This window comes from Lolium rigidum, chromosome 7, assembly GCF_022539505.1.
Source record: "Lolium rigidum isolate FL_2022 chromosome 7, APGP_CSIRO_Lrig_0.1, whole genome shotgun sequence".
NCBI classification, from domain to species: domain Eukaryota; kingdom Viridiplantae; phylum Streptophyta; class Magnoliopsida; order Poales; family Poaceae; genus Lolium; species Lolium rigidum.
In genome coordinates this window covers 273,037,272-273,048,958 of record NC_061514.1, presented here as the reverse complement: position 1 = coordinate 273,048,958, position 11,687 = coordinate 273,037,272, and the positions used below count along the sequence as shown (strand labels likewise).

General features: G+C 46.9%; 1 protein-coding gene across 1 annotated transcript; it reads left to right on the top strand.

Annotated features, from left to right (window-relative positions):
• Window positions 1-6,836: 6,836 nt before the first annotated feature.
• LOC124677301 (ribosome biogenesis protein WDR12 homolog) lies at window positions 6,837-11,201 on the top strand. The gene is made up of 14 exons (XM_047213305.1): window positions 6,837-6,984; window positions 7,068-7,168; window positions 7,270-7,376; window positions 8,485-8,520; window positions 8,658-8,740; window positions 8,864-8,931; window positions 9,028-9,138; window positions 9,225-9,359; window positions 9,744-9,887; window positions 10,158-10,266; window positions 10,345-10,481; window positions 10,567-10,602; window positions 10,680-10,803; window positions 10,917-11,201. The coding sequence occupies exons 1-13, from the start codon at window positions 6,837-6,839 to the stop codon at window positions 10,770-10,772; spliced, it is 1,308 nt and encodes a 435-aa protein (XP_047069261.1). The 3' UTR covers window positions 10,773-10,803; window positions 10,917-11,201.
• The last annotated feature ends 486 nt before the right edge of the window (window positions 11,202-11,687 follow it).

Here is an 11,687-nt window from a genome sequence, read left to right as displayed (position 1 = left end):
CCCGCGCCCGCGCCCAGCCCGACCCTTCTTTCTTCTTTCTCTTCCTCTCTCCTTCTCCTCCCCAACCGCCGCCGCCGCACGCCTCCCCTTCGCCCCCCACCAAATCAACCAAGGAATCATCGGATCTATCCGGCCAACTCCTTCCTCCTCCATTCCTCAAGGTATTCCCCTTCGATTCCCTCCGATTCATCCAATAGTGTTGGTGGATTTGGTAGATTTGGGTATGAACCCTAGATTTGGTAGATTTCTTGGATTTGGATATGTAGAAATTTATGTTGGTGGAATCTACATTGTAGTATATGTGTTTGAACCAAAGATTTGTTGGAGCCCTAGATATGAAATTTTACATGTATGTGTTGAAATCCTATGTATGTATGTGTTGAAATGTCTAATATTTGCCTAGCAAATGCATTCAAATTTGTTACATATGCCTAGCAAATGCATTCAAATTTGTTACATATGCCTAGCAAATGCCTATTCAAACTTGTTGCACTCAAATGTGTGTATGTATGGGTGATTCGAAAGTTAGATATATTGTCTTACATATGTATGTCTGTGGTGAAAGGCAAAATTGGAGCTTAGCAAATGCCTATTCTATTGTCTAACATATGTCTATTATGTGCCTAGGAATGGTATGTCTTACGAAATTCATATGTGTGATGTATTTGGATATGAACTCTCATGTATTTGGATATTCTCATGTATGTGTTGCTCATTTTTGTTAGTGGAATGACTCATAACATGGTTGTGTAAACATGTAGGATGGTGTGGCTTCTGGATGAAGAGTACGACAGGGAGCACCGGGATGTTCATATGACGGAGAGGGGAACGGATCTTCACCCTTTGAAGATTCGTTACCATGGCACACCGGATATACCTTATGACGAGAGGTACACGGAGTTCATCCGGCCTACCGGTCTTATGCCGTTCATATCCCTTGTAAGCCGTGGGGGCCACACATGAACCCCTCGGCACTCACCGCCCTTGTCGACCGGTGGAGGCCGGAGACTCACACCTTCCACTTGAGGGCCGGCGAGATGGCCCCTACTCGGCAGGATGTTTCCATGATCCTTGCACTACCTATTCAGTGGCGAGCCACCGTGTATGAACACAGCCTTCGATGGGTGGCGCGGACAGATGGAGGACCTTATTGGCAGTGGCTCCTCCGGCGCCAAGCAAATCCAAAGGAGAGAGTTCCCGCCGGCGCGTCTTTCTCTTGGATCGAACTAACTTTGCGGAATGCCCCATAGAGGCCGACGAGGACACTCGGAGGACGTACGCCCGCGTGTACTTATGGTACATGATTTCCAGGACTCTCTTTCCCGACAGCTGGGGGTAAGCCGGCCCATTGGTGTTGGCTGAAGGCGCTTACGGTGTTGGACGACCGGTGGAGTTGGGGAACAGCGGCACTTGCCTACCTCTACCGGCAGGTGATGATTTGTTCTATGTACTATTTTCCTATAGTAGTGCGCTACACAAAGCAAGAACCAAATATCTTATGTACGCAGCTTGGACGAAGCTTGTCGCAGGATCGGGAGCAAGACTGGGAGCGGCGGTATTGGTGGATGCATGCTCCTACTTTCCGTATGGAGCCGGGACCGCCTATCGCTTGGGCGTCCCGGGTACTCAACGAGACGCCATGGCCTCATTTCCCTCACTTTCCCGATCGGGAGCCCACTTGGGCATACCTTTGGGATAATGTCTCGGAGATGACGAGCGATCCAATGGTCATGTACGAGCAAGACACTCGCGGAGTTGGACACTCTTACCGCTGAGCAGTGTAACCGATCACCGCGGAGTTGCAATCCTAGTTTTGATTGATTCTACCGGCATGTTCTAAATAACCGTATGCCTGCAGTGGAATGGGAGCCATATGGTACCTACTACCATATTGGCGCGGGGATGGCTGACCTGAACCCCAAGTGCACGGAGGAGGCGCGGTTCTGGCGTATGCGCTGCCCACTCATATGCATGTGGCTTGTTGAACACCACCAGCCGCAAAGAGTGATGAGACAAGCTTGGGTCGTATCAGGAGTGCCCACCAATGTGGCAAGACACGGACAAGGCGCTTCATAGGTAAACTTCTGGAATCATGCGATGGAAGATTCTTGATAGAAGAGGTACAAACTAACTTGTTGATTCTTGCAGGCTTGATAGGCAGCGGCAGAGGAAGATCACAAATTGGCCAGCCCATCATAGCGGCCACATCGCAACGTTCCAACACCGCTTGGAAGCGGCACGGAATGCCGGCCCCGAGCAGATTGTGCCTCACGACTTCACCGCTTTCAACAACTACCTCGAGTGGTTCCATCGTAACACGCGTATCGAGTTAGTTAAGCACGCGTATGCCGAGGACATCTTGGACGACCCCATCCAGCTCGATGAGGTTGGGCAAAGCCAGCACGACACTTTTGCTCGCAGAGGGAGATCGACTTCTATTGCTTCCGAGCTGAACTTCGTGGTAATGGATTCTCTCACTAACTAGTACATCATCTAGATTGCCATGTGCTCGCTTAAATTGTGTATGCTATGTTTGTCACAGCTGGGAGGAGATCCAAAAAACCGCCGAGGAGTGCGAGACTATGTGGGACCGCAGCCACAGAGATGAAAAGCCCGTCGGACCGTTGCGGAATTTCATTAAGGTATGATCACCAACTTTGAATGTACACTATTATGTTCTCGGTGGCTTTGTAACCATGAGTTCCATGACGCGTAACACCGCACGAAAGATGCGGCGGTTAGCGAACTTGCTAGGTTGTCGCGAAGGCGAAATCCCTACATCCTCCGCTTCGAAGAACATGTATGGACTATTTTGTTGCCGTGAAACATGTTCTTACTAATTTCAACTTTTGTAATCTCATGTGTTCATGTTTGTGAAGATTCCTCCCGAGGACGACCTAATTCCGAGTCAAGGCGTACTTCCGAAGCGTACCTCCAAGCAACGGTCGGCTTACCGGCTGAAGCCAAGGGGCAAGGCTCCAAACCGGTACACTCCGGAAGATTATGTCAACCGAGGAAAGAAGGTTGTCACCGAGGAGGATGACGGGCCGCCGCGGAGATCAGCCTATGTCGAGGATGAGGAACGACGAGCCGTTCTCTTCGGACGAGGAGGAGGAGGAGGAGGAGGAGGAGCAGCAGCAGGAGCAAGCAGAAGCAGGAGCAGCGAGCAGAGCAGCAGCCAGGAGCAGCCAAGGCAACGGACGAAGAGGATGGCCGTCCGGAAGCAGCCCACGAGGACGGCACGTCGAGGACGCTACTAGGATGTGCTACGTGTTGTTGTGAACTCTATATTCATAAGTATCGATTTGTGAACCCTATGTCATTTCGAACCATGGTCCGTAATGCTACTTGTTGTTTGAATCTACGTGCTACAATGTGACCTATGAAGTGCTATATGTGTATGTCATGAAATTGCTACTTGTTGTGTCCAATGTTGTACTCAGTAATCTGTTGGAGTTTGGTAGGATTTTTCATGTTTTCAACACAAGTCCATGTGTGGCGCCCTTCCCACCGGCGCCACAAGTGCTAGTGTGGCGCCCGTGGCATCGGCGCCACACATGCCAACTTATATGAACCATTGGGTCGAAAACATCCGGGGGCTCGGACGATAAGTCCTTAGCCGTTTTCGCGAGCCTCTATGTGTGGCGCCCATGGCATCGGCGCCGCACAGGCTAGTGTGGCGCCCGTGTCATCGGCGCCACACATCGAGCCTCGCAAAACGGCTAAGTCCCAGAGGATTTGTCCCACAGTATGTTTTGGGGGATTCCAAGTGCATGTGTGGCGCCGTTGGGAGGGGCGCCACACATGCCGCCACGTCGGACGGGCGCACCAGCTCGGCGTCGATGGGGCCACGTCGGCCGGGTGTGTGGCGCCGGCGGGAGGGGAGCCACATGGGCACGTGTGGCGCCCGTGGGAGGGGCGCCACACAAAAGGGTTAGATTGGTGAAATAGTTTCGCCGGAGGGTCAGTCTGTGCTTTTCTTCCACTTTTGGGTTATTTTTGTGTAAATCGCCTCCTCTGTCCAGGCCCGATTCGGGGAATATATGCTTGATTGCTTGCTGCTGGTGCTGGCGCGAGTGGGCTCTCCAATCGTCTCCCTGCACTTCTTTTATTGCAAGAAAAGCTGCAGTGCAATTTCTCTAGCTCTGAACATACAGTGCATATATGCTCGATTGGTGAAGATATGATTTTGTGTGACTTGTGCGGTTTCTTTTGTGCGATTCGGATCGGCTGCTTGCGCTGCCAATGCCGTTCCTTGTAAAAAGTACAGTAAAACCACCAACTGACCAACTTCTTATTCTGAATTTCTAACATTTTCGAGGGCATATGCAGCATCGATCGAGAGCCGAGACAGTGGAAGCATACGTCCGGGGCGATCCATGGTCGGCCCCGCTTGGGCCTTGCCTTCAATGGCGGGGCTTGTCTTGTGCAGTCATAGTACGTACTCCGTATTTGGCACGGAGCACTGACTGCAAGCCTGAAAGGCACTTGCGCGTAGCCCTAGTTTGCTCACTAGCGCCCAAGGCGGCGGTGAAGTGAATGATCCTCCAGGTTTGGTACACCAACCTTGCTGTGGCACTACTTGCGCTGGTTTTTCTCTTTCGGAAAAATTGCAGAAATCAAGAACTTGACGCCGGCTGCCGGACTAGTGGATGGCGGCGTGGTGGCGGTTGCGATAGGGTCGGTCACCGGCAATGTTATGCCCCTCCATCCTCTGCCTGGACTTCGATTTTTTTCTCCCTAGCTTTGATCCTCCATGGCGTGGTCTCTTTCGCTTTTCCGCATTGGCGTCAATCATATCTTGGAGGGACACGATGATCAGCAAATGCTCCCGGATGTTTTCGTTGAAGGCTTGCTCGTCCTCCGGCGAGTCGAGCAAGCATCTCGTTGTCGCTATCTATATCTGAAGCAAAATTAATGGTTAAAATTGTGCCGCGGCAGACGAGGCAATGAACAGTGGGCTATCGTGCCTACTTGACAAGTCGTCGAACACCTTATGTGCGCGAAGGTGGGACGGATTTGATACCACGTTCTGGGACGCGCTGGTGAAGCGGCGGAGGCGAAAAAGCCGACAAGAGAGCCAGCCGCGACGACGGTGCCGACTCAGAGGAGATCAGCCGTCGAAACGGCTGGTAAATCCAGCGGCGGTGGAGGGGTGGGAGGCACGGGAGGGAAGGCGCGGCGAGAAATAAAAGGCGCGAACCAACGGTTATGGAAATAGTCACCGACGGTGGGAGCCCACCTCGCTTTCGTTGTGTCCGGCGTTCCCGAGCGTCCCCTATGTAGCGGGGATGGGCTCGGGGCGCCGGGCACCGTATTGGGCCGTGCCGAACAAAAGGAGGCTTTGGGGCACGCGACTGTGAACGTTCTTTTGTCCGGCGCGTCCCAAATCCCTTTGGGGGATGCGATGCTCTTACAACATAGTAAAGGTGGTCGACGACTGGTGGGCATTGACAGGTGCTATTGCAGCGCCGCTAAGAGGCGTAGCGGCCGGCCGGTGACTCGCGGCGTGGCTAAGGCATTTTTGGTTCCCAACCACACTTTGCCAAGCCTAACTTTGGCAAGTGTGGCGCCGCAAAAGTGTAGCTTGGATTTTGGAAGCCATAAGTGTGGTAAAAGTTGGCAAAAAATACACTCTATGACGAGTGGGCCATATGAATAGTAAAGTGTGGCAGTTTCAAAGTGTGACAAGAACCAAACACATGCCAAATTACCAACGTTGGCTTGGCCAAATGTGACTAGGAACCAAACAACCCCTAAGAGGAGGCCATCGGCCGATGATGCTGCAACAATTTTCCCCAAATAAACCGCGCAGTCCTCGGGGTGTTTTGGCTATCTTCTTTCTAATCAATGAATTTAGTAGCTTTCCTACTAACATTAATTTTTTTTGCAAAATTTATGGTGTCTTTTCTACACAAATTACTTATTTTACATTATTTTTGAATAAACCACCAATTCGTGTAATAGGTTGCACATATTGTCTTATCCAAATATTAGATCAAGATAATTAGCAACAGGTCGAGGCGTACACCAACTAATCTAAAAAAGTTTAACCAATTTGGATCAACCATTTGCAAATTTATCGCTTGTGAAACTTGGCATTCACCCAACCAATATTTTTTGAAGTTCAAACTTTTCCAAAAATAAAAAATATAGCAACCTATACACTATGAACAAAGTTAGATCGGAAAGTCTGAAACGGGCTGAAAGTTTCATAACCTTTGTGAGGTTCGGCCTAAATTTTGTGCAATTTCCAAACTTTTCAAAAACAAAAATCTAAGACACGCTAACTTTTCTTTTGAGAAACAGCCGTCACTTTATTATATTGCAATGTTTAAAGGGATACCAAACTGATCTGGCGTTTGAACAAGACAATCTAAATATCTGATGCTACAACCACACTATGGAGTTGCACGGAGAGCCTGTCAACATCAGTGGATCGCTAAGACACGCTAACTTTTTTTTCTTGAGAGATGCTAAGACACGCTAACTGATGACATGTGGACATACAACTGTATAAGGCCTAGTTCATAGTGGGCCAGAGGCTCAGGTCCACGATGAGTCGGTCTAGTCCACGATGGGTCTAGTCCAGACTAGTAACTGTCCAGTGAATGCTCATTCACTGGGCCAGAAGCCCAAAGTCTATAAGCTTGAGCTAAAATGCAATAAGGCCATACCTGAAGGGGTTTCCTGAGAAGCCATTGACTTGTCTCCGAGCTCTCTTTCACTGCCACCGGGTCCCGCAGGCTCCAAAACCCTAACCAAATAAGCCCACCTTGCAGCTCCCAAAACCCTCCCCAGACCCTTCCCGCCGCCGCACACCCGCCGACGCCGCCATGGACGCCGACGAGTCCCGCCAGGTGCGCGTGCGCTTCGTGACGAAGCTCCCGCCTCCGCTCCGGGCGCTGACCACCGCCATCGCCGTGCCCGCTGAGCTCTCCCGCATGGGCCTCTCGGAGATCGTCAACAGCCTCATCCTCTCCGGTGAGCGCCCCCGCACCCTAACCCTCACCCCGCTAGGGCGAGACGTCCCGGGATTTTTCTAAACCGCTCTCTCATTTTCCCAGCCGAGCCGGACCACCAGGCGCAGCCCTTCGACTTCATCGTGGATGGCGAGCTCGTGCGGATGCCGCTCCACCAGTTCCTGCTCGCCAAGGGCATCTCAGCGGTACGGATTCTTGCTCGGAGACTTGGGTTCTGGGAGCTACTTATTTGCCTTGGACGTGGCTGTGAAAATCATGTGGGGATTTGGTTCGAACGTTTTTGCAGGAACGGGTGCTTGAGCTCGAGTATGTTAAAGCAGTGGCGCCGAAGAAGCAGGAGCAGCCCTTGCCACATGATGACTGGGTTAGCGCGGTTGATGGATCCAACTCAAGGTATGTCTGTGCTCTGCTGAGGATTTAGGTGATCAATGATGAACCAATTCGTCAAGACCTTGCATAATCTTTCCATTTTCATTGTGACGATGTGTGCATTAGTTAGATGGCATGGTCTTTTGTTCCTGGATTTGGGGACGTGCCTTACTTGTGAGAATAAGTATTAGTTGATGCAAACAAAATTAAAAATAGAAACGACTATGTCCATTTTCGGTTCAGAGTAGGTCGCACTTGATCCGGAGAAGATTAAAATGAGCATTTTAATTGGTCTGCTTGCACAATTAGTCTATGATGAACACTTAATAAAAAAAGCAGGGGATATGTTGTTGTAATCAAATGGAAAAACTCAGGGATGGTACATGGCAGTATCGAAACATGATGTCCTTTGTCTGTTCTTGTGGACATGTTTCAAGCAAATGATTTCTTCGAAATGATATGCATCGCCTAGCCATTTACTAAGCTCGAAGAATTACGGTTGTACCTATATATCTCACTTAGGCAATAGTTGAATGCTTTCCTACCAAGATGGTTCTGTATAAGTTTTAGAATCCCGATCAGCAAGTGATAGAACTTGTATGGCATTGTTGTGGTTTTCAGTTTTACTCACCTGGCTGATGATAATTATACTTGTAAGTTTTTAATACAACTAAAATGAGCTAACCGTTAAATTGCCGAGCCAAGGTATATGGAGCTTGCCAAGGCTAGGCTGAAATTGACTAGTGTTATCCTATCTCAACCAGAGCCAAGTCAAATGATAAATCCTAGATTCCATTCTATGGGGCTTTTGTGAGTTAGATGCATAGGTGGATTTTCAAATAGGGAGCTACAGCTCCCACTTTCCTGGATTCAGTCACTTGATTGTACTAACTGGCTCACTCAATTGTACTAACTGGCCCAATGTGATCTTGTAGAAATATCATTTTTGGTGGCTCAAATAGAACAGTATTGTAAAGCTATATGCTCATGCATAATTGTACAGCGACTTATTTGATCGTTTCCTTGATTTGCATAAATCATTCGATCTTTCAAATGAACCAGCTTGATTTTTCTTTGATGTTTCCCTTCTGTTTGTATTCCATTATTTCATAACCCACTTATCTTTTGGCAGGTTCTTATTAACAGGTTGTTATGATGGTCTTGCAAGGTGTGTATCTATTAAGTCTCCCGTTTGTTCTGTTTGACCCTGTTAAACAACAACACACATAAACATTGTCAATTGGTAAACAAAAATTCTGGAGTACTTTTATATCTCTTACCCATTTAACGTCCTTTATTGCATAGAATATGGAAAGATGGAGCTGTATGTACTCATGTTTTGGAGGGACACAGTGGTGCAGTTACTTCTGCCAGCTTCATCAATAAAGGTTTCTTTGCTCAAAATATTTGTTACGGAGTATCTCCCAAAATTGTTGTTTTCCTACCACCATTGCCACCGTGCCAGGCCATGTGTATCTTGAAGCAAACTAACTTGAATAATGTTATTCCAGGACTTGACACTGATGGCAGTTTGCATGTCGTGACTGGATCAAAGGATAGGTCATTGCGCCTGTTCAAGGTAAATCTATTCAGTTTTGCTTTTACAAGTCTTGTTTATTTACACTGCAACATATACTTTTCTATGAATCTTACATTATGCTATGCATTCCTGAAGTTTGATACTTCAGTCACCATGGACTCTCCGAAGAAAATTGGAGCTTACAAAATTCTTCCTGGTCATTCATCATCTGTTCAAAGTATTGCTGTTGACCCTTCCAGAAATATGGTAATGAGTCACTTGATCTGATGTTACACAGCGCTATATCATCATTTTTAACCTGATTTCTTCTTAACATATTTTTCTGTACATAGATATGTTCTGGTTCCTGGGATACCAAGATTAAGCTATGGGCAGTCGAAGGATCTGAAGAAGATGGTGACGCTGTCACAGTGAAAAAGAGAAGGACGAACTCTGATGCATCTGAACCCGAAGAGTCTCAGTTAGAGGTAATTGTGACTTGCTGCATTGTAATTTATTATGTTTTGGGGTTAGGAAGCTAAGTACCCCAACGTTGTATGTGCCGGTGTTTTACTTTAAGGTCAGGAGTCACTGATAAATAGAATAAATACCCATCATAGTGAATATTCAGCATAAATAGAATAAGTACCCCAACGTTGTATGTGCCGGTGTTCTGTTCAAGTTGTGAGCTACTCTTGACTTCTCCATAGTGCTTTATCTTGGGCTGGACCACTTGGTTTAAGTTATTCAGTTGCAAATGGGCTTGTGATGGGTATTGGTTTTCAAATCCTTGTGCTATAATCGATTCATTTGTTGCATGAGCTCATGATAAATCCTGTTGATCTCACAGTTCTCATCCTGTTGTACTGCAGGGTTCAGCATCTTCAACATTTGAGGGACATTCACAATGTGTTTCTTCTGTTGCTTGGCCTGAGCAGCAAACAATATATTCGGCATCTTGGGATCATTCTGTTCGGCAGTGGGATGCTCAAACAGGGAAAGAAACATGGAATATGGTATGCAGATTATATCTATAGGTTGCAAATTTTCTAGATAAAGAAACAGTTCATCTATGCATATTGATTGGCATCTGTACTCTTATGTTCTGTTTTTTCTATTTGTATCACTCAGTATTGTCTCTTCCCAAGTCCCTACTTATTCATTGACTAATTTGTACACTGCCCAAACAAAATTTTGTCTACCAGTGATATGGCTACTACATCTCTATGGTTGTTTCATAACTGTACCAATCTAATTTCCTTTTGTTCTCCAAACCTTGTTTATAGTTCTGTGGAAAGGCCTTGAATTGCTTGGATTGTGGTGGTGAAGGCTCTTCACTAATTGCTGCTGGTGGTTCTGACCCTGTTTTGAGGGTATGGGATCCTCGCAAACCTGGTAAACATAGAAAACACTGTGTCCTGTATTGCTTTGTTGGAACAATTCAAGATTAGCTCATATGTTTTCTTCATATAGGAACAATTGCTCCTGTTTTTCAGTTTTCTTCGCACTCAAGCTGGATATCTGCCTGCAAATGGCATCCAAGCTCCTGGTATCATTTGTTATCATCTTCATTTGATGGGAAAGTGATGTTGTGGGATCTAAGGACAGCAGTAAGATTCGATTAATCTCTTTTTTCTCATTTGTTTCACACATCAGCGCATAATCATGTCATTGATGATTTTGCTCCTGCTGCAGTGGCCTTTGGCTTCTGTTGACTCACACACCGAAAAGGTAATTATTTGTTGTGGGTTACCTTTTGCATACTTCTCGAAAAAAATGAGATGCTCAACTAAATACTATGGCTGTAGGTTTTATGTGCCGATTGGTGGAAAGGGGACAGTGTAATAAGTGGTGGAGCTGATTCCAAGCTGTGTATCTCATCAGGGGTTGAAATAGCGTGATGAAGATCCCCCCACATGTTGTGCTATCAAGGTTTTAACTTCGAATTTCCAATCTTATTAAAGAAGCCAATTTTGTAACCATCTACATCATGCATAACTTGCTTTAGCTTCACTCCTGTGTTGAACTCCTTGCATGTTTTGCAGTTAACAGCAGTTCAATCCAGATTATATTGGTTGACAAGACATCCCTAAAGGTCAAACCATGCCAATTAGGGTTGAAAACATCAGTACCATATGCCAGATCAATATAACAATGTGAAGCTGTTACACTTAGTGCCAGCGATTGCGCATAAGTAGATCTACATTAGGGATCACCACATTCTGCAATCAAGTTTTGGTTTGTGCTCCTTATTTGTTGAAATTCTCAAAACCTACATATTGTAACAATGTTATGATCGTAATTCAGAGTTAATTGTTTGCCCTATAACTCCAGGCTGGTTTTGCTTCAGCAGAAGTTGTGTGTTTTACTTCAGTAATGCTATATATTCAGGCTTGCTTGTGTTCTGCAATCCGTAGCTCCCTTTGCCTTTGGACACGATGTTTCTTCTTAACAGCTGAGCTAACAACTCTATGTGCTTGTACGGTCGTACCTGCCATGCACAAGATTGAACAGCCGGAGAACTATTTCCTCACCTAAACCTTGAGCAGATATAGACTGGGGAAGTGCACACACATGAGACGGAAGTGCAGAGAAGTAGATGACCCAACTTGTTGCAAAGCGCCGGAGTCTCTCCACAGGCTACATGTTGCACCCTATAAGTAGCACGCATCATCTGCAATCTCTTCCACATCCAAACCGCCACTGCTAGAGCTAGCTAGTGTTGCACACAGTCCATCAATATGGCTCTGAAAAATAGCGCTTTCTTCCTCCTTGGTCTGCTTCTCTATTGTGTCACCATGAGCGGCGCGGCGAGA